The sequence below is a fragment of the Channa argus genome, chromosome 1, assembly GCF_033026475.1.
Source record: "Channa argus isolate prfri chromosome 1, Channa argus male v1.0, whole genome shotgun sequence".
Lineage (NCBI taxonomy): Eukaryota > Metazoa > Chordata > Actinopteri > Anabantiformes > Channidae > Channa > Channa argus.
In genome coordinates, this window is record NC_090197.1 from 39,985,014 (window position 1) to 40,007,198 (window position 22,185).

Below are 22,185 nucleotides of genomic sequence, written 5' to 3' on the forward strand. Positions count from 1 at the left end.
ATCGTAATATATGAAATTAATTAGTGGCATGTGCGTTTTGTTTTTGAAGAACTTTATTCATAACATCACACAATGGTGACATGAAAGCTACAACCACAGCCCCTTTTAATGTTTTTTCTCTTAAATTAAGAGTATCCATAAAAGTTCATGTAAAACATGACATGATAAGCGCAAACATGTGAAGACATATTCATGACACCGAATGCCCTAACGATAATCTACGGCATATAATGAAGAATACATGAATAAATGATAATTAAGAAGTAAGTTCATAAATTTACTTGTAAGAGGGAAAAAACGATTTCAACTTAAATCTCTTTAAAAAAACAATTTTATGTGTTTAGACTGTGTAATGTACAAGTTAATAAAGTTACAAATTCGTTAGGTTTATATATATAATACACTCCTAATTTGTTGGGGAAATGTGGATGGAATACTTTATGTGTTTTGCCACTTAACATTAGAAAATGTTGATCTATTTTATTACGCGTTTATTGACATATTTAATCGTACATTATTACTCTTTTGCTAATATCTCCTCCTCTTCCGCCTACGCCATCTGCGTCGTCAACATGGCGCCTGTGCTTGACTACAAGCTGTCAGTTGACAGGCGAAGGACATGAATGTGGTTGCCTGAAATGCCAAAGTGTAACTAATCATTTTGTCCAGTTTGTAGAAGAAGCAATGAACGACAGTCTGCTTTTTTCCCGGTGACCTGTCAAGACTGGATTGAAATAACCACCTTGTTACGAGGAAGTAGCGAAACGAGAGAAGCTAAGTTAGCAGAGGAGAAACTCATATGTAGAACAGACTTCAGCCGAGCAACCATCCACTTGGCTGGTTTTGTGCCGTTAGAGCCTTTTGTTATCTTGTGAGTATCTCCTTTTACAGTTACAGTAACCTTTACAGTTATGTCCGATCGGAACTCATGATTGCTTAACCATACACCAAACATGGAGTCGACTTCCAGCATGATGAATGGTGTGTTCTGTGTTGTCTTAAGCTAGTAGGCTCAAGGTTACATGTGCATTTACAGTATTTTCCCCCTGTTGTACAGCCATGGATGTTGCGCTTTCCTGAACAGAAACGATGACATCCGAGGCTGCAGTCTCCACACCTCCTGCTATGAGCAACAGCCCTGCCAAGAAAGACTACTACTGGCTTCGCTCCTTCGCAGCTGGGGGTGAGCACTAACATTGTACCATCACAGTCATGTCTATAAAGATTTACTCAAAGAAGTATTTTGCACAATGGCTAAAGTTCAGGCCTCTGTGTTTACCTCTTCACTAACCTATTTGCTTTAACATGTCCTCCTTTTTTTTGAGACCCAGAGACTACTATTCAAACTCTAGATACTCGAATAGGTTCCTTCATTAAAACTGTCGTAGCAGCTTTTAAAAAATGCAAAGTGTCTTTTAACTGCAGTGCCAAGAAACCACATACAAGCCCTTCAACAACTTTGAGGCATATATTAACTTATTTGTTCAGATTTAATCTGAAATTGTTGCAGGACTTAATGACAATACCGGAAAGCAGATGTTCTGACTTCTTCCCTGTCCTTTTTCAATCATCTTGTCAGTTATTAGGAGATGAGCGATTTTGATGGGAAACAGAACAGTTATTTTAATTTCTAATGTTTATTTTAGCAAGTTACTTAATGTTTGCAATCTACAGTTTCTGTGCTGAACCTCTGTGGAAAAAAAATATAATTTCCTGTCAGATATGTAAAGTAAATGAAAAAGGTAGTGATGGAAGGAATCTAACAGCACTGTAAACAGCACTTCATTTACAACAGGAATCATTACTCGCATAGTTTATGCCTACAACCTTGCCTCTAAGCAAGCTGTTCTACCTTTAGCACACTAGCACAGCCTACACATGAGGATTGATTGATGTGTTTTAAAATCTGCAAGATTAATGTAATCATATCTTTTACAGACACACATAAGTTGAAATAAACATATTTCCATCCTTTCTTTAAAAAAGTTCCAGCAATAAATGTGTTAATGCTGTGTTCTCTGTTTTTGTCTAGGAGTAGCAGGATGCTGTGCCAAGACTACTATCGCTCCCCTGGACAGAGTCAAGATTCTACTTCAAGCCCAGAACCCCCATTACAAGCATCTAGGTAAAACACCAGTAGCCAAACATGGAAAACTAATGTTTCCACAGACTTATTCTACATTCTGATATTTTTGTACAGGAGTGTTTTCCACTATCAAAGCTGTTCCAAAGAAGGAAGGCTTCCTTGGATTGTACAAGGGTAATGGGGCAATGATGGTCAGGATATTTCCTTATGGAGCTATCCAGTTCATGGCCTTTGACAATTATAAAAAGGTATGGTGCATATTTTATTATGAAAGGAAAATTTCAAAGGGCAAAGTTGTAAAAGCAAGCTGTTAATGATAGACATTCTTTAGAGCGTGTTGATGTGGCACTTTGCTCTGTGATGCAGTTAACACTGAATTTGTTAAATGATGCATTGTTTTTTTATTGATTAACATATTAAATTTGTTTTTGCTAATGCTGATAACATTGTCTTTACAGTTTCTAAGTAAAAAGATTGGGATCTCTGGACACATCCATCGCCTCATGGCAGGATCTATGGCAGGTAATTAATCTTCAAAGTGATAGGACTTGACTTCTCAGCCAGCATTTATTGGATATAATCTGCTCTACTAGCTGCTTTTTCCTCCTAATTTGTTTTTGCATTACTGTCCTCTATTATTATTTGTTCCTCTTGAATCCTCGACTTTTGTTTTATTAGTCACCTCAGTAGAAAATTTTCGTTATGTGACGAATACTGCATCACCTTAATGCAAACGTCGTGGCTTTTCAATGTGTCTCATTAAATCTTAAACAAGGTGTCATTGCATCAGTATAGTGACTCTGAGAAACAAAATGGAAATGAAGGTTAACCATAATTGCAAAAAGCATGCATATACCACATTTGTATCTTATCTTTGTGTTTACAGGGATGACTGCAGTGATATGCACCTACCCTCTGGATGTGATCCGAGTCAGACTGGCCTTCCAGGTGAAAGGAGAGCATCGCTACACTGGAATTGCCAACGCCTTCCACACGATTTACCTTAAGGTGATCTGCTAGTGTTTAACTCTAACAAACCGCATGCTCTTCACAAACATCTTAACTTTTTATATTAAAAACTGCATGAATATCAGATCCTCAGTTTGACTTTATGTTCTGCACCGCCTGCTTTTCTTTTTTGTTAAGGAAGGGGGCATTTTGGGCTTCTACAGAGGACTTACTCCAACACTTATTGGAATGGCCCCTTATGCAGGTGTTTCTTTAGTTAATGTTTCTTGTAGTCATTTTCTAAATGTTACCATGTTTCTTTGTGCTGCATTAGCTTGATTGTTTGCTTCCCACCCATTTCTATCCCCCAGGTTTCTCATTTTTCACCTTTGGGACCCTGAAGAGCCTCGGCTTAAAACATTTCCCAGAGATGCTGGGTCGCCCCTCCTCAGACAACCCTGACGTCCTCATCTTAAAGACCCGTGTCAACCTGCTTTGTGGAGGGGTAGCTGGTGCCATTGCTCAGACAATCTCGTAAGTGCAGTAGGCAGGCAACCAACAGGCTTGAAGCTAAAGACTCATAAAATGATGAAGAGATGATATAACTGGTTAATTTGTGGGTGCTGGCTGCGGTGTATTATTCATACACTGATTTATTGAAGGCTGATGTGCCATATGTTGTGTTTTTCCTAATTAGGTATCCCTTGGATGTGGCTAGGAGAAGAATGCAGTTAGGGATCGTTCTTCCTGATTCTGAGAAATGTGTGTAAGTACCGCTGTTCCTGCTCTCCATAGTCAGTTGTACCATGTGCAGTGTGTATAATTGGCCTTTAGCAGCACTGTTTTAATACTAAAAAAAAAACATAAACCAAGAAATGAATAGTTTCTGAATAGAATTCATTTTTGATGTGGTCTGATTGAAGAGTTTTGCACCATTTTTTATTTTAATTTTAATGAGAAATATTTAAAACAACGTACTGTTATATTGAGGGTGATAACAGAGATAAAAACAGCTCGAACAACGCAGTGCTAACAAATGTCATTTCATAAGTAAAAATTTAAGTGCCCATCTAGGTGAAGAATTAATTGCTACTCATACTTGCACTGAAGAAGTCATTTACAAGCAAGTTTAAGGAAGTGCATTCTTACAAGTGAGGAGATTATGCAAGTGGTTGGGGGATTGTTAACATTACATAAAATGTGAAAGCCCAGTGCTTTAAGCAGTATAGTAGCAACTGAGCTATAAAAGTACAACAACATACCATTCATTCCTGTAGAAGTTCACTTAACATGAAACAACGCATGTTATGCTTGCATTGTTTGCTGTGCATTGACATAAATTCCCTTTCAAGGTAATTTTCCTCCTGCAAAAAGATGCAAGCTTTAATCCAATGTTGTCAACTCAACACAGTTAATAGGAATTTACTTGAGATCATACAAAGAAAGAAAACAAACCTGTGCATAACATTAACACACTTTTGACAGAAAAAAACATTTATATTTATCATTTTAAAAAGTTAATAATTTATCGTTTTGCACCTGAACAGATCACTGAGCAAGACCCTGACGTATGTGTATAAGAAGTATGGGGTCAAGAAGGGATTGTACCGAGGCCTGTCTGTCAACTATATCCGCTGTGTCCCCTCCCAGGCCGTGGCTTTCACCACATATGAGTTCATGAAGCAGGTCCTCCACCTGAACTAAGTGCTGCTTTTAAACCTTCCCATTTGCTACCTGGGTCTGTCTACTCTTTCTGTCATTATGCAGCTCCACCTCAATGCTTCCTTTTAATGAGTGATCTAAAGCTCACTCACTATGTCTTAACCTCTTCCATGTAGACATTGGCTTTTCCCCGCATTCCCTGAAGGCACCAAGAAAGTTATGCCTTAAAACGATAAATTTTCTTTAACAATGTTAGTAGTCGCAACACAGCAAGCTTTTATGTCCACAACATCCACAGACTATCACTTATCTTCTTTTTGTTCTTATTTCATGGCCTGATTTTTAGATGGATGCAAGTCTAAAATGATCATATTAGCTTGTTAAAGATTATGTCAGTTTCTTGACAAAGAGAATTGGACCTCAGTGATATGCATTTATTCAAATGGTGTCTCACCCCTAAACAGGTCATATCTTCCTTTTGCCAGCTTGTCAGGTTTTGAAAGGTGGTGGGGAATTTTACAATAAGCTGATGATTCATAATGTTTTGTTTTGTTTTGTTTATTCAGGGCTTAGTGTATCTTAGTGTGGGATGCAGAGACTTCAAAAAACATTGCTTTGTGTATTTTTTGAATTTTATTGCCGATCTTTGAATAGAGGCGTTACCTTAGGTAGTATTTTTATTTGCTGAAAAATCTATTTCTTTTATTTTTTTATGTTGTATTGTTGTCCATGTGTACCCAAATGTTTAATGTGTAGCTTTGATGATATTGAATAATGTAAATCCAGGCTAATCTGTGAGAATGTTTTGAGTTCTATAAGACATCACAGCGTTTTGATATAACATAGTTGTAGCTTTGAAATATCTGAAGGGACACGTTTCCTAGGAAGGACTCAGGAGAAATTTGCACTTCATCGCTGTAGATTTTTCTTTATTTATTGAGCTAGAAACATGTTGCCACTGGGTGGCAGCATCGAATATAAATGATATTGTTTACCATTTAAGCTGAACATTGATTTTTTTTTTTTCATACATCTGTTTTCATATGTCAGAATAAGATTAAGAATAGATTTTTCTGTTTTTAGGTAGTATACTGTGACGTATACTTTGTCACTCATTGGTGCCACTGGGTGGCTGTTTGGGTCATTAATTATTGACTTAGTGTTTTTAATTGGTTTTTAACCACAAATGCACTTGCCAGCAAGCTGTGTTTGAACTTCTGCTGCTTTTTTCCCCATCCTCTTGCCTTCCTCTACATTCAGCGTTTTACTTCTTCAGAACAGTTTGTGTGAATACTAGGTGAGCACCAGATGTTCTTTTTAAACATCAAATTGGCTGAAACGCTGAGAAAGAGGAAAAACTTGAGAAATAATATTAAATACTAAGAATTCACACACTGCTGAAAACTTTAAAAGCTGCTTACTGTAGAAGAAGTGTTGTTAAAACGGCATCAAGTCACATCTTAGGAGGTCCACGGTTGGGCATAATTATATATTTACATTACAGCATTTAAAGTGATCATACAGCTCAATCAATAAACACTGAATTCTACTACCTTCGTGAAGGGAGGATGTACTGTGGGACTGTTTTAATTAACTGCATTACTGTAGTTTTAGCTTGGTGTATCTAATAAACTGCTAGCTGAGTGTATATGCAACTCTTGATTGCCAAGTATGTGTTGCAGTATGGATTACAGTATCCAACTGTGGCCACCTGTCTGGACTTAGGAGTATAATTACACACTCACTAGTGATACAGTAGCTACCGGTCATCTACAGCACTGCTGTGCACTGAAGCTTTCAGTGAATGTGCTTTGTATGTCGGTCTTTGCTTCCCCATATGTTTTCACTAGTACTGTTTTTTTTTTTTTTTTAGTTTATTGATCCTTCAAGAACAAATCAGCACCATTTCTGCTGCCTACTACAACAGATTATCATTCAATAAATAATCAAACATTTATTTATATATAAAATGTATGTAAGGGTATGCTGCCATACTTTATCAGGCTCTGTAAGATGCAGCTGAAGGAAGATGCATTTTTTTTAGAATGACGGTACTATGAAAATGTCTTTATGTTTGTCTTGGAGTATATATTTTTTGTACATGTTTACTTTTTGTCTGCAAATTTTAATTACATCATATGTCACAAGGCTTGGCACTGTTTTAAAGAGGTATCTTTATTATGTCTTTCAATTTTGAGCTTCTGGGTGATTGTGTCTCATACTGTCTGTCACATTGTAACACCCATTTTCTGACTGAATGGGAAGAGACAGTAAGTGAATGCAGCAGAAAATGTGTTTTTCCCACTTTGAGTGGCACACATACAGACCCTTGTTAAAGGTGGTGCTACAGTTTTGTGTATGAAACCACAGAGGGACTCTACGATGCATTTGCATATTTGTCACTCACACTGGAGTACACTGACTTCTGTTGTCCGATGTACACACTGATTTGACTGGGAAATGTGATGTGTAAAAGATGGGTATGTTCACATGCTTCTTGTGCATTTCATTTCCACATCATTAGTTATTTACTGTTAATCAGCCAAAATAAAAAAAGTTTTTCTGTTGGAATGCAGGGAATGATTGTATTACTCTCTAACAAAAGACCCCCCCTGTTTCTCCCACAGAATGAAAATGATTTTTGACATCAAATCGTTGAATAAGACACCTTTTCCTGTGGCCACATTCATGACCGTAAGCCGGAAATCTGATAACACATATATAGGACGGTCAGTTGTATTATATTCTGAGCTCATTTAAAGTTAAAGGGCGGAGATCACTCTTACAACTTGCCATGGTCCTGAACCTCCCTCATTTGTTTGATTACAAATTTTCTTGTTGTTTTGCACTGTCTGTGCAAGGGAAGTGGGCAGAATTGAGAAGTACACATCAGTCAAAGAAAAACAGACTTGAGCAAGAAGTGGAAGGTTTTTACTAAAAGCTTGAGTCAAACATATTGTTGGTGGACGGAGAGCTGCTTGCCTGCAGATATTTTCCATCTTCAGCAGGCATTTGGAGATTTTTGAGTTTGCTCATCCACCATGCCAACTTACACAGTGACTGTTGCCACAGGGAGCCAGTGGTTTGCAGGAACAGACGACTATATCTATATTACATTGGTTGGCACGGAGCAATGCAGTGAGAGAACACTGCTGGACAAACCACTGTACAATGATTTTGAGAGGGGGGCGGTAAGTAATGTTACACTGCTGTACAGCTAATAGGGAGGAATGTTTGGCAAAGATTTGATTTTTTTTAATAATGAGCGTTAATGTCTACAAACAAACAAACGGGTGTTGATGTTTTGGATTGTATGTAATAATTAAGAGGTCATTTAAAGTAATAAAATCAAATTTTTCACAGCTTTTCAACTTACGGACATATGAAGTCAACTCTAAAATGTTGCTGCCATCAGTTCACTCTCCACGGACCACATTAAATGGCAGAAGTGAAAACAAGTGCTTTTTAAATCTATATTTCAATTTAGTAATTTGGCGGATGTGTCTATCCAAAGCGGCTTACAAGTGAGGTACAAGGCAAACAAAAAATCTAAAGTCAAGAGTGCTATTAAAGTTAAAAGTGCTATTAGAAGAAGTTTTTCTGTTTTTAACAGCTTTTTGAATATTAGGTCAGTAAGGCTTGTGAGCGGAAAGTTTGATAGCCCGTTCCAACATTGTGGGACTAAACAGCTCATAATTTTCTTAAAAAAATAATACATATACATACATGTACAAATACACACAAATTATTTTTACAGCCTATAACTTAAAACTGCTACCTATTCAAACCTAAAAAAGTTGTTTTTTTGTTTTGTTTTTTACAATTTTGTGACTGGCTAATAACATAACTGAGGCCAAAAAAACCTCTTTACAACAGAAGCAATTAAGATATGCTGTGTTTTAGATGTAAATATCTACATATGCCTGTATTGGGAATTCCAGTGTTTTTTTATACTCGTGGTAAGATGTCATATTTATCTCACTATTTGCAATCTACTAAAACCTTATTTAGCAAATTATGCCATTCTACTGCACATTTAGCAGCCTACTGAATTTACAGGTGGACTCTTATGATGTGAGAGTTGGCGAAGACCTGGGTGATATTGTGTTGGTGAAAATTGAAAAGAAGAAGTACTGGGTGCTGGATGACTGGTACTGCAGGTACATCACTGTCAAGACTCCATCTGGGGACTATGTGGAGTTCCCCTGCTTCCGCTGGCTGGTGGATGACAAGGAAGTGGTGCTGCGGGATGGACGAGGTAGCAAAAGGATTTTTTTCCCTAACAAATTACCTCTGCCCTCTAGTTCAGTGGAATCAGGGTCTGCAGCACAAAACACAAGTTAATCAAATGAGCTCTGTTCCATCCCTCACTTTGTGTCTGTTGTAGCACATCTGCCTCAGGATGATAAGACCAGCGTGGTCAAGCAGCACAGACAAAAAGAACTTGAATCGAGGAGAAAGTCCATCAGGCAAGTTCACTGTACACACAAAGTTTATTATCGGATCTCGTATGAGGGCGGGCCTGCTCACTAAAAGCTCTGCTGTGTTTTATAGATGGAAGGAGTGGCAGCCAGGCTTTCCTATGAGCATAGATGCTAACAGGCACAAAGATTTGCCAAGGGACATCCAGTTTGACAGTGAGAAGGGAGTGGACTTTGTACTGAACTACAGTAAGGCGTAGGTGCTCCCCCTGTTTCAGTGAAGCTTCAACAGGTTTACTCTCAGAACACAGTGAGCCAGTGGAGCCTTGAGCTCTGAAATGTTTTTCAATGCAAAACTTTCAGATGCTGAGCTACACTCCTATAAGATGCCTCTATTCTCTGCACTCAGGATGACCTGGAAAAACAGAGGCTTCATTGTGTGTTTATCAGCAGGGACATTTGCATTGGGCTTTTATGGAAGCATATGAACTTGCATTTGCTGTGGACGCAATGGCACAAAACAAACCTAAAACACCACTGTTTGCATCAAGTAGTAGTTCTGAACAAATCTCAAGTTTACAAAAATTAAAGTTTTCAAATTTATGTACGATATTGATTCAGGGACTGGAGAGGCTACTGTATAACTGAAAATGAGTCATGTCATAGTAAGCTTTCAAGCTGCAGACAAAAATCCTAGAAGTAATTATGCATTTAATGTTGCTCCTTGCTTCACCATCCCAGAAGGAAAATGCATATGCAAGATTTTAGATATGTTGTCTTTGGTTTTAAGAAGGATGAGGATGATGAAGATCAAAACCTTGCATTTTCAGAATAGAGAACCTGTTTGTGAACCAGTTCATGCACATGTTCCAGTCTTCATGGAGTGACTTCAGTGACTTTGAGAGGATCTTTTTGAGAATCAAGAACACAATCTCAGGTATTACAGTATGTTGCATCATTTATATTATATCATAGAAATGTATTCTAATCTATTGATTGATTTAATTTTATAATCTATTCTATTATGTTAGAGTATGTCATGCAACACTGGAAGGAGGACTTCATGTTTGGATACCAATTCCTGAATGGTTGTAACCCTGTACTGATCCAAAAATGCAATAAACTTCCTGAGAAGTTTCCTGTCACCCATGAGATGGTTTCCGTCAGCCTGGAAAGGGATCTGACTCTGGAGCAGGAAATAAAGGTAGATATGATTAAGTGTCTTTCTATTTTACAGCTTTTTCCATTTCTAAGCTAAAAACAGAGAGATGGCACGACATGTACCATTTCAAGCACTGACACACAATGTAAAGCAATGTTCTCACTCCAGGCTGGTAACATCTACATAGTAGACTACGAGATATTAGATGACATCACTCCAAACAGCACAGACCCCTGCACACTGCAGTACCTGGCAGCTCCGATCTGTCTGCTCTACAAGAATGCTCAGAACAAGATCCTGCCCATAGCCATACAGGTACAGCGATGCTGAGCAGTGCATTCAGAATTTTTCTTATGTTGCCGCCTGATACTACAATTGTTAAAAAAAAATGTTTTCCCCCTCATTATTCTAAACTCAGTATCCCATAATGACAAAAACAGAATTCTAGAAATGTTTGGAAATTAATGCAAAAGGAAATCACACATATCCAGAGCCTTTGAAATAACACATTCGAAATTTAGCTCAGGCGCACTTCATCTCTCTTTATTGTTGCTTTTACACCTTGACTAAACGGGACAAGCAGTTACAGATAATAGTTGGATGGATGATTTGGAAAGGCACACGCCGAAATGGAGTGAAGTGCAGAAATGTCCTCAATGAAAACAGTTGCTCAGGACCTCAGACTGGCCTGAAGGTTCACCTTCCAACATGACAGCAATCCTAAGCACACAAACAACACAAGAGTGTCTTAGGGACAACTCTGTGAATGTCCTGGAGTGGCCCAGCCAGAGCCCGGACTTGAACCATACTGAACATGTCTGGGGAGAGCTGAAAATGGCTGTGCACCGAGGTTCCCCATCCAACCTGACTCAGCTTGAGATGATTTGAGAAGAGTGGCAGAAAATTCCCCCAATCCAGGTGTGCAAAGCTTGTCATGTCATATCCCAAAATACTTGAGGCTGTAATCGCTGACAAAGGGGCTTCAACAAAGTACAGAGTAAAGAGTCTGAATACTTGTATTTCAGTTCTTTCCTTTTAATAAATTTACAGACATTTCCAAAATTCAGTGACTTTATCAGTATGGGACACTAACAAAATTAGAAAAAGTGAAGGAGGTATGAAAACCTTCTGAATGCACTGTTCTTCATAACGAAAACATTTCCAGCTGTCATTTCAGTGTGAATCAATTTTCTCCTCGGACTTTTCCAGCTTAACCAGTCTTCAGGTGAAAACACCCCAATCTTCCTGCCTACTGATGACCAGTACGACTGGCTGCTGGCCAAGATCTGGGTCCGCTCTGCAGACTTCCAATACCACCAGACCATTACACACTTGCTCAGGACACACCTCATGACAGAGGTGTTTGCTATTGCCATGTACAGGCAGCTCCCTGCTGTTCACCCTGTGTATAAGGTAAAATATTGACTTGTGAATTGCTTGACTGATCAGCTGATTGCTTGATTGATTTATGGATAGATATTCTTTCTCCCAGCTACTTATCCCACATGTTCGTTTTACCATCGCTATCAACACAAAGGCTAGAGAGCAGCTCATCTGTGAGTATGGCATCTTTGACAAGGTGAGTGTGAGAATGTGTAGAAGAGCAATGTAGAAAGAGAAAGACCGAAATGCAGCAAGGAAAAATGGGGGCTGACTGTTTCTAATCAAATTTCTTTGCTTTAAATTGAACATGGTGCATTAGCTAATGGGTAGTTAACCACAGGCATGCATGACAGTAAAGCATTAAAACTGCTGAGAAAAGCTGCAGGCATATTGTGTGATGATGAGGTTTCTTCTACACCAAGGCAAATGCAACAGGTGGAGGGGGTCACGTCCAACTCATTCAAAGGGCCATGAAGACTCTGACCTTCAGGTCTCTGTGCTTTCCTGATATGATCAAAGCCCGTGGTATGGACAACAAAGAAGAGTTGCCCACTTACTTCTACCGAGACGATGGCTACAGGGTTTGGGAGGCTACCAAGAGGTGAGGAGCATCTTTTTTGGAATTTGTACGGACAAAACTGATAAACAGTGAGAAAGTGATTAAAAAAATAAAATGAAAAGTTAGTACATTTTTTTTTAGTTGCTCTATAAGTGACTGCTGTCCTGTTTTCTCCCTGTCAGTTTTGTGTCTGATGTGGTGTGTATTTACTACACCAGCGATGAAACGGTGCAGGGAGATGAAGAAATTCAGGCCTTCATTAAAGACGTGTGCAGCTTTGGGATGCAGGACTTCGATAACTGCGGTGGGTAGACGTGACAGGTGTCCCGCTGTATAATGTTTCTTTTAGCATTGCAAAAGCAAACAAAATGCAAGACCTATTTTCTTATGAAACAGTCGCCTTCAATATTTCCTTAGTCTAGGATGTTTTTGGAGGAGACAGGTATTCCAGAGAACAAACTTCTTTACTGATTCAAATCTGCTTTGTCATAGACATATAATTTACGTAAGGGTGAAGACATGAAACCACAGGAGCCCGATGGTGTTACTGAGTCCTAGTTTTGTAATCCCCCTTCCTGCGTTTCCCCTGTTTGCTTGCATTGTGCAAAAGAAATTGCAAGCAGGTCTTGCAAAAGAAAAAGTGTTTTGTAAAGACTTAAGCTTAATTTTTCAACAATGGCTTCTCCCAAACAATGCACAGAGTTCCCAAAATCCCTTAAATCACGCGAAGAGCTGGCAGAGTATCTGACCGTCATTATCTTCACTGGTTCAGCCCAGCATGCAGCTGTCAACTTCGGACAGGTGAGTAATAGATGTTCAGCTTTTTCATTTTGTAAAATGGATTTAAAAATATAAAAACTACATCTTGTGGCTAAATTCTTGTAGAATAATTGACAGGCATTATTGGCATTTATGACTGCCAGGCTGTTCAGCAAACACAGAGGACATGGTGTGTGCGTGTCTGTGTGTGTGTGTTCAGTTAAGTGAATAAGCTAACAGTACTGGTTCTGGAGAAAAATTGCATCATTAAGTCATCATTTATAGGGCAATGTGGAATTTACTGTTTACAAAGGGAAAAAAAAAGGAAAACAATTCTTTTAATGATCTATGAGAAGATTTGAAAATACAACAGAAGTAAAAAATATATTATTACAGTGCAGTAGAAATAGAATACAATAGTATTTTACTTTGTAATAGTGCTTGAGCAAATGTCTTCATGCACTGTATGCCTGTGCACACTGTGTAGTATGACTGGTGCTCCTGGATCCCCAACGCTCCATCTACCATGCGGAAGCCTCCCCCTACCCAGAAGGGCCTGGCAAATGTGGATACGATCATTGAGAGCCTGCCTGATCGTGGACGCTCCAGCTGGCACCTAGGCGCTGTCTGGGCGCTTAGCCAGTACCAGGAAAATGAGGTAAAGAGAGGGCAGTCCGTGTCCAAACACACAGGCAATCATTCGCACACATTCACCCACACGTCTCAGTACAGATTGGCTCAGTTTAAGGACCAGCCAAATCAATCACAACTTTGTTTCAAACTATAATTTCTTATTTCCTAGGAAGCTTCACCATGTACTTATACCCTTGCAGTGCGCCCCTAGGTAGAATGACCTGTGTCCTCTCTTCCTCCAGTTGTACCTGGGAATGTATCCTGATGAGCACTTCATAGAGAAACCAGTGAAGGCGGCCATGGAGAAGTTCAGGAAGCAGCTGGCAGAGATATCCCACTCCATCAAGATAAGGAATGATGGAAAGAAGCTGCCGTATTATAACATGTCGCCTGACAAAATCCCAAACAGCGTTGCTGTGTGAGGAATAAAGTTCACTTCTGTTATCATGTCTCCAATTAACATTTCGCACATAGCCGTGAGATTTTGTGCTATTTGCTAGTGTTATGTCACTGACTTGTACACATATTAGAAATCTTTTATAACATTCTTGCATACTTCTGTTGCCATAGGCAGGCTATTTCCAAACCTCACATTGCTTCTGAATTGTTTTGTCATTTATTTGGCTCAAAAATAGTTAACGTAATGTCTTCTTTCCCATTGGTAATGTCTGATTAAAACAATGTAACAGCACCACATTATCCTTTTCATATATTTTCTAATACCCTCACTGTTGCTAACAAATCCTTTTAAGATGACATTTAAATTTTGAACACAGCTGTGTTGCCGGAACTAATAAAACCTTTCAGATGAGAGCTAAAATGTCTTCATGAACAACAAGCAAGTCCAGTTGCCACTGAGCAGCACCTAAGAGACAACCATGGCTTAGAATCTTCACAGAACATGATTTACTCCGTATTCAGTAAAAAAATAAAAAGACTTAAAAGTAAAAGTAATTTTTATTTGGTTCTTTTAAATTCTACATACTTTGTTCAAACATGGGAAATCAAACTGAATACACATCAATATTTCTCTTAAAAACATAAGTACTTTTACCAAAATCTTTACAGTTACTATTCCAAAGAAAATTCACAGACAAAATGGTGGAATGATATCATAAGACAGGGGAACAGTCATATATGTTCAAGTCCAGTCAGTAGTAAACAAATTTAACTTTATGTAAGTTACAATATTCCCAGACAAAATATAAAGTGACATGTCAAAGATAGAAAAATCCAACTTAAGAGCTAAAACACTGGGATAATGCGGCCAAGAGAGTACAGCTCCTACTCTCTTAATGTCATGCTCAACAGAATTATAAACTGAAGATAGAGACACAAAGACAGTGAGAATGAATGGAAAAGCTGACGTATGAGATATAAATGCCTGTTTAAAAAAACAAACAAAAAAAACTATACAGTAAAGTGGCCTCAGTCTTTATCACAACTTCTGTCTCACACTAAAAGGAGCCAGCTCCTATGAGTAAAAAAATAAAAATAAAAAAAAATCACAGTCTAACTTTATTCTCCCCTTTTCTTCTAGGAAACCCTTTTGTATGTCATGTTGATTTCTGGGAAAAAAGCAACATGAAATTTTCAAATGTAATGCCGTTCGAACTAAATTCAACAAGCATTTAAAAAAACAGCATCTGTTCACACAAATGTCAAACAAACTAACCTTTTTAAGAACTTGAAAATATAAACGAACAAGTGAAAGTCCTACAGTGGACATGATGAATGTCATATTTATGCCTGGGAAATAGTAAGTTGCATAAAATTACTAATGAACATTGTTTTTAAATGAACAAATTGTACTGTTTTTTTTTGTTTTGTTTTGTTTAAAAATAAATACAACACAAAATGAAGAAGTAATCTGTTATAACCAGAGGACACCCTGGACATGAAACACCAGTACATAACTACAGAATAGAACAACAACAAAAGGGTAATTGCACTTTTTATCTGTCTAATTGCACTGAGCCATATGGGTTTTGAAGTTTCAGACAAGCTTCAAGCAACAACTCCCTCGGCTCATATTATGTATTAAAATTATAGACTCCAGATCTCAAGTAACCACTGGGCATATACACAAGTACAGCATGTACTGTTGAAAAACAAAAAGCGCTGATTTTGTTTATTGCCGCTGCTGAGCAGTAACTGTCAGGTATGTTGTTGGACCATCAAAGTTCACAGACAGTATATTGGTATCAAAGACATTTTTAAAAATGTGTGTGCTGCTGGAATGGCTATGAGGCTCAACATGAGCCTGGCTTTGCTGTGCTCCCACATACACTAAAGCACTTACAATGACTGTAAGCCCCAAAACACGTCACCATGAGAAATCCACTGCTGCCCATTTCAGACTGCAGCTTCAGCTACATACCAGCAGGTGCTGCTCCTGTGTGTTGTGATGGACACTATGTACATGTCACTGGTACTGGTACCTGTCAAATGTTTGCATGTACAACATTGCTTTTATTGCAAAATAAATGCTCTCTATGCTCATGAATTTAACGACCTTTTTTCTCATTTTCTCATCTGAGAAAAAAAAAAAAAGCCAAATGAGAAGCAACACATGATAACTCCTAACAGAAAAGAGAGACACTTTGACTGAAACTGAGACTTGTATGAAATGCTTGGCAATGATCCAATTTGTCACGTTGAAACACTGTCACTGGAAAATTATACTCTGCTGAAGTGTGTTAACATAACTGTAGAGATGCATTGTAATGTGCAGGTCCAGACTCACGCAGCCAAAATTAGCCAGAGCTTATTTTGAGCAATTGCATTAAACTCACGCAGTCTGCCTGCTTTTTAATCCAAACTATTTGGGGGCAATAATGCACAATGTGCATAATAGGAGCAGCTGGAGGACAGACTGACAACAGGTAGCTGTGGATTTCTCAAGGTTTATAAAATGGCTAAGCAAACAAATCAGCATATTAAAAACTGCACATGGAAAATCACACTGTAAATACTGTGTCATTAACATGATAGAAAAACATGAGCGATGCTGTTCATGCCCAAATGCTCTTATCACCAAGACATGGAAATAATATCATTTCCTGTGGCCAGTACAAAATCGTTTTTTTTTTTTAATATATTTTATTATTTTTTAAATCTTAATTTTTTAAAATAAAATTTACATTCTCAAAGCCTTCAGAAAGTTTGAATTGTGGTAGAGAAATCATGTGGCTGGATTTTCCACGATCTGCATTAGAGGGTTGAGCCTGAACTATTCAGACGTCATTGTTTCAGTTTTAAGGGGCTCAAATGTTAATTCGAGCACAATTCCTTTTCTAACCCAATTCCTATTTTGTCATCCATATTTATGTGTGTGTGTGTGTGTGTGTGTGTGTGTGTGTGTGTGTGTGTGTGTGTGTGTGTGTGTGTGTGTGTGTGTGTGTGTGTGTGCGCGGTGTGTGCAAATCAGTAAACTGTCAAATAAGAAAGTCTTTCCATTTCTCTTTGAGCGTGCTGGTCTCCCCACTATAAGACTTATTTTATATTAAACAAAAGACACATGGGGCTAAAGAAATGGAGGGAAATTGTTCTGGAAACTAAAAAACAAAAGTGCTTTGATGCATGTCCAGACCAAGGCGTGGTCAGATCCAGACCAGCGCAGACTTGACAGACCATAGCAACGGAGATGGCAGTGGCTGGAACGTTCCAGTGATCCGATGCACGATGCTACATACTGATCCACGGTGACTTACACCCAACACTCACAGGAGGTAAAAACTAATAAATCAAACAAACCCACAAGAAAACAAACCACGTATCAGGGACCTGTAGACCTCTGGAGCCATTTGAGCTTTATCTCAGTCCTGCTCTCCCAGATGTATACATACAAGAGTGTGTGTGTGTGTGTGTGTGTGTGTGTGTGTGTGTGTGTGTGTGTCTGTGTGTGTGCGTGTGCGTGTGTGTAGTGTGACCTCTTCAAACATTTACAGAAGGCAGTAAACACTGTCCGGTCTTGGGAAAAGAAAAAGGGCGAGTGTATTGATTAAGCGTGCAGGCAGAGGAAAGAATAAGGTCTGACAGGGACTGAATAGAAGAATATAGTCATGGTCTGTCTGTCTCTGTGGATGGAGTCTTGGGAACATAAGACGCCCAGAGGACCGGGGTAGGAACAGGAGTGAACAGTGGATCAGTCTGGGATCAGAGGAAGAGGAGTGTCTGGTCGCTCCTCAGTCACCGAGCTTTTCCATGACTGCTACTCTTCACTGTGGGCCTGTATGTTTGTGTGTTGCATGTTCAGAACAACCAACGGCATGGACTTTGTGGTCAGACGTGTAGCACCTCCATACTGTAGTCCTCTGTCTCTGTGTACTGGGAGGAGTTTGTATCTGACTGGGTGGGGGCCAGAGCCTCCTTGTTCTCAAGGCTAGGCTCAACAAGAGGCGGCTTCTCCAGCACCAGTTTTTTACACGTGTCTGGACGATTCTGGACGTATATGACCCGGTTGTAAGCTTTGAGTCTCCTCCATAAATGGATGTAGACTTTGCACTGGACGTACATGAACACCAGTCCACCTGTAAAGCCAATGGCTACCACAACCAGCTTGGTCCAGAAAGGCCACTCCAGGATCCCTGAGAAACAAATAATAGACACAAGAGAAACGTGCACAAGTCAAACACAGACTGTCAAAAATATTGCAGAAAAAGAAGGACATAGCTACAAATTTTCACATGTACTTTCAAGAGCAACTGCAAAAACACGGTCTACGTTTTTTTCCACATGATTTTCAAGAATTACACACAATACATTGATAATGCAAAACTACTGCAGTTCAGACTTTTGAACATTTTCCGCACTTGAAACTGTGTTAATATAACTACATAAATCTGGACATGGATTAATTATTTTTTCTTTTAATATTTTAAATGTTGAATGCCATGAATGACATGAAGTGGAAACTCAATCTTCCCAGTTCATTTCAGACTAGGGACCTTTATTACATGTCAGTCTGTCTCTCCTTTCATTATCTGACAGATCAATCAATCATGCTTTTTATATTTCAAGGTATCAAATTATCCTCCAAACAAAACAAACACATGTTTGATCAGTTGGAACAATGCCACTAAATGATTACAGCAGGCTGTAAAAAAGGTTAGCAGTAATTTTTTTAACAGTATTTGTAGTTAATTTGCTAAATGGTGCAAAACATCTCTATGGCAGTTTTAACATTTCTGTAAATCATTAGACCGTGAAGCATCAAGAATCAAAAATGCTATAATGGGATGCACAAATGCTTGTCAAAATTTGAAGCATCATCGCAATACACTAATACAGAAAAGGGATCTTCAGTTCACATGATATTAATGATTTTCTGCATGTTGATGGTTTAAAAATCATTAAATAAACAAATGTAGTCCTGTTGTTTCCCTGATTTGGCTCTGAAGTAACCTTTTTTTTTTTTTCTTTGAGGCATGGAACCAGTGCTAAACCAGTGCACTTGTTTTTTTTGCGTGTACACAGATCAGCAAGGTTTGTCTATAACAGACCAAAAAAACAAAACTATGAAAAATTATGTTGGAAGGCTGTGAGAACACAACTTAACTTAAAGTGCGAAAAGTATAAAAGTATCCTGAAGGCAAGGTAGAAAAAGGGAGGGAAAGGGGTGTAAATTGCAGTAGGAAAAAAGGATGCAGCTGACAGAAAGGTCGAAGAGGAAAACACAGTTTAAAAATCAAAAGGTTAAAGATGAATTGATTACCTGGGATTCTTCCGGCTGCATGAGTAAAAAGAGTGTAAGTATCATGTATTACCAAGACACACAAACAGAAAAGGCAAAGTGCAGAAATTTAAAGATAAGTCAAATATTACAGTTGCACACGTTAGGACGTAATTCATCATGCAAATGTACACATCCAGTCCATGACTCAACATTGTCAATAAATATAATAAAATTTTAAGGTGCATTAGATCCATCTCCGCAGTAATCTTTGCAGGAAAACAGAGAAAAAAAACAAAACAACTGTGGTTCAGTGTGACTTGGCAGAAGACAGACACGACTGGTGAGGAACTATTTGGCATCACCATGGTGATTGAACCTGACAGCCCTTAGGGATGCTAACAAGTCTGAATCATCAGGTTGGACTAACCAGGCACAGCCTGCTCTTCCATCTGTACACAAGCTCAGAAGCGCCAAATATGCCAGAGAGGAATGAGGGGCAGCAGACACAGTGCCAGTGGATCGTACAGCAGCTCACCATTCAACCATCCCTCTCTAGTTCTAACCCAGATAAAGAGGGCACCGCACTCTGAGGATGTAGGTGCCAGTCTTTCTAGGACTTGTAGTTCTTCTGCCCACTTAGGTCAGGATGGATTTGAAGAGCAGCTCCGGGTCTGGGAGCTATGAGCACGGTTTTACTCTTAACCTTAGTATAATGCCCTACAGTACCAACTACTTGCTGTTGCTTTTACAGTCTATGAGCAGCAGCAGCAAAAACAAACAAGGTCTTTCCAAAGAGGATACATTCTGGAAAATATATTGTGTTAATTAGTGAGGTTTAGTGTTAGTTGTGGGCCAAGTGTATTGCCTTTTGATCATTCGGAGCTAAGTGGCTACTGGCTTTAGCTTATATTTTTTATGAAGAAACTGAAGTGGTTTCAGTCTTTCTTTTAACAGTAACCATGAACTGACTTTCAACGCGGCCATTTTCATTCACACCATGCACACAAAAAGTCCCTTGAAGAAGTAAGAACGAACTCCATTTTGCAGTACCTTCAGACTGAAAGTCTCCATCTCAAACTGGATCTTTGAAAAAAATATTTGCATCTATATCATTCAATCTCTTTTCTTCTTTGCCATCAAATCGATCTGTTTATCTTTTTAATGGATCTGAAATGATAATGAACTGAATTGAACTGAACTGAGTGTAACCAAAAACATTTAAATAAATTAAAAAGAAAAAAAATAATAAATAAATATTTTCTGAAGTCAACAGCTAATGCTTCTACACCATTGTTCGGTATCAGTTGCTTCTTCAATGCCCACATAGTTTCTGCAAGTAAATTACACCCACATGTATTCCAGTCTTTGATAATATTTCACACTATTCATACTCAATACTCGCACCACTGTAATAACACAGCAGTTATGCAGATTTGTCACTAAATATTGTGCATGAATGACTTGGCGACAGTGGATGAATGGATGGACACAGGACTCCATCTAAGACAAATGATGCCATGTTATCGCTCATGTGTATGTTCGTGTGTGTGCACATCTGAGGTTGTGCCGACCTTGTCTGATTTCCTCTGCTGTTCTGTCGATGAGAACGTAGAGGGACCACACAACGCAGGTGATAGCAATGATGTGGAAGGTGACCGAACACACGATCTTCCTTCTTTCACTCGCCGTCATCTGTAGCTTCTCCCACTGCAGCAGAGAGTAAGGTTGAGAAGGTTAAAACTGTTTTCAAAGAGACTCACACAAAGAAACGTAACAATGGGGTTTTGGTCATTTTCTCGAGCAGCTCACAGTATGAGCTAAATATTTAATGGGGAGCATTCAGTTGCTCTGATCAAGGTCCAGTACTACATAACATGTCTTGACAGGACGAGTGCGACAGAAGAAAAGTGATATGTGATCTGCATCGCACAGAGGCCAGGTACTCTGCCGCCTGCTGACAGTTCAGTTTACACACTGTAACAGACACTTGTCTGTCAACGGCTGCATAATCAGGAAATGAGCCCAGTGTAAGAAAAAAAAACAAAAAACAAAGCCAGCGCCATCAGATCAATTTTGTAAATAAGCTGCATAGTGCTCCCAGAACATCCAAATGCATATATTCAGTGATGAAATTAAACAATCACAGGGTTGCTCTGGCAAGAAGCGAGTCTTGCAGTATGAGATTAAACCAAGCATCCTTTGATAAACACTTTACGGCAAGACCGACATCCTCATCTCAAATTTCTTTGCGCTCTCCCACACAAATAACTTCAATGTTCACCAGTGGGATTCAGAAGCTATTAACAGCGGAGCATTTGTTTAAGGCCTTTTGTGCAGCTAATGAAGGGTGGAGGAATTTTAATTAGAGTGTCCTGCTATCTCCAGGCCACAGCGATTGATAAGAGCCTTTAATGGAAGTGTACTGCCTCTAAACCATTTGAAATGAATCCCCCCCCTCCCCTCTGCCCTGCAAGAAATTACACTTATGAAAATGGCTTCAAAGCTCAGTGTCATGCTCGTGTTATCAGCGTGACAGATTGGAGACTGCTTTTGGCATTTTCATCTTCATAACAAAAGAGGGATGTGAAGTTCGGTTGCTACAAGGACGGCCTGAATTTATCAACTGAGACTGAAATAATAAACACAAACAGTACTTGACTTTACAATCCACTTTGGGCGTATTTGTACACATGTAAACTGTGTCTTACCTTGCGCAGCGGCTTGAGCTTTGTTTCCATGATGAACTCATATTTACAGAGCTCACAGCAGCGAGTGTCGGAGCTCTTGATCCACTGCTGTAGACAGCTCTGGTGGACGAAGCGCAGGCTCCCTGTGCAGTGGCAGGGTGTGATCAGAGGACTCTCATCATCGCCTTCACAGTGACAAATCCTACAG

At 39.0% G+C, this 22,185-nt stretch overlaps 3 protein-coding genes across 11 annotated transcripts in view; 2 read left to right on the plus strand and 1 right to left on the minus strand.

Annotated features, from left to right (window-relative positions):
* Nucleotides 1–384: 384 nt before the first annotated feature.
* On the plus strand, nt 385–6,630 carry slc25a16 (solute carrier family 25 member 16). Its single transcript, XM_067519927.1, has 10 exons — nt 385–871; nt 1,058–1,183; nt 2,033–2,125; nt 2,201–2,334; nt 2,545–2,608; nt 2,973–3,094; nt 3,233–3,299; nt 3,406–3,568; nt 3,732–3,800; nt 4,582–6,630. The coding sequence occupies exons 2-10, from the start codon at nt 1,090–1,092 to the stop codon at nt 4,736–4,738; spliced, it is 963 nt and encodes a 320-aa protein (XP_067376028.1). The 5' UTR covers nt 385–871; nt 1,058–1,089; the 3' UTR covers nt 4,739–6,630.
* Nucleotides 6,631–6,776: 146 nt separating this feature from the next.
* On the plus strand, nt 6,777–15,457 carry alox5a (arachidonate 5-lipoxygenase a). Its single transcript, XM_067519902.1, has 14 exons — nt 6,777–7,887; nt 8,756–8,954; nt 9,084–9,165; nt 9,251–9,373; nt 9,948–10,054; nt 10,149–10,321; nt 10,448–10,594; nt 11,489–11,692; nt 11,772–11,858; nt 12,085–12,263; nt 12,404–12,525; nt 12,922–13,022; nt 13,468–13,638; nt 13,856–15,457. The coding sequence occupies exons 1-14, from the start codon at nt 7,738–7,740 to the stop codon at nt 14,033–14,035; spliced, it is 2,025 nt and encodes a 674-aa protein (XP_067376003.1). The 5' UTR covers nt 6,777–7,737; the 3' UTR covers nt 14,036–15,457.
* A 1,497-nt stretch (nt 15,458–16,954) lies between these two features.
* LOC137135612 (E3 ubiquitin-protein ligase MARCHF8-like) overlaps nt 16,955–22,185 on the minus strand; it is a 67,626-nt gene continuing 62,395 nt past the window's right edge. For 5 of the 9 annotated variants that reach the window (XM_067519949.1, XM_067519959.1, XM_067519967.1 and 2 more), the window contains 4 exons: nt 21,999–22,179; nt 20,862–20,997; nt 19,330–19,344; nt 16,955–18,202 (listed from right to left, as the gene is read on the minus strand). In XM_067519949.1, the coding sequence (XP_067376050.1) occupies nt 17,898–18,202; nt 19,330–19,344; nt 20,862–20,997; nt 21,999–22,179 (637 nt within the window). In that variant the 3' untranslated portion in view covers nt 16,955–17,897. The other 4 variants (XM_067519984.1, XM_067519976.1, XM_067520002.1 and 1 more) reach the window with 2 other exon arrangements.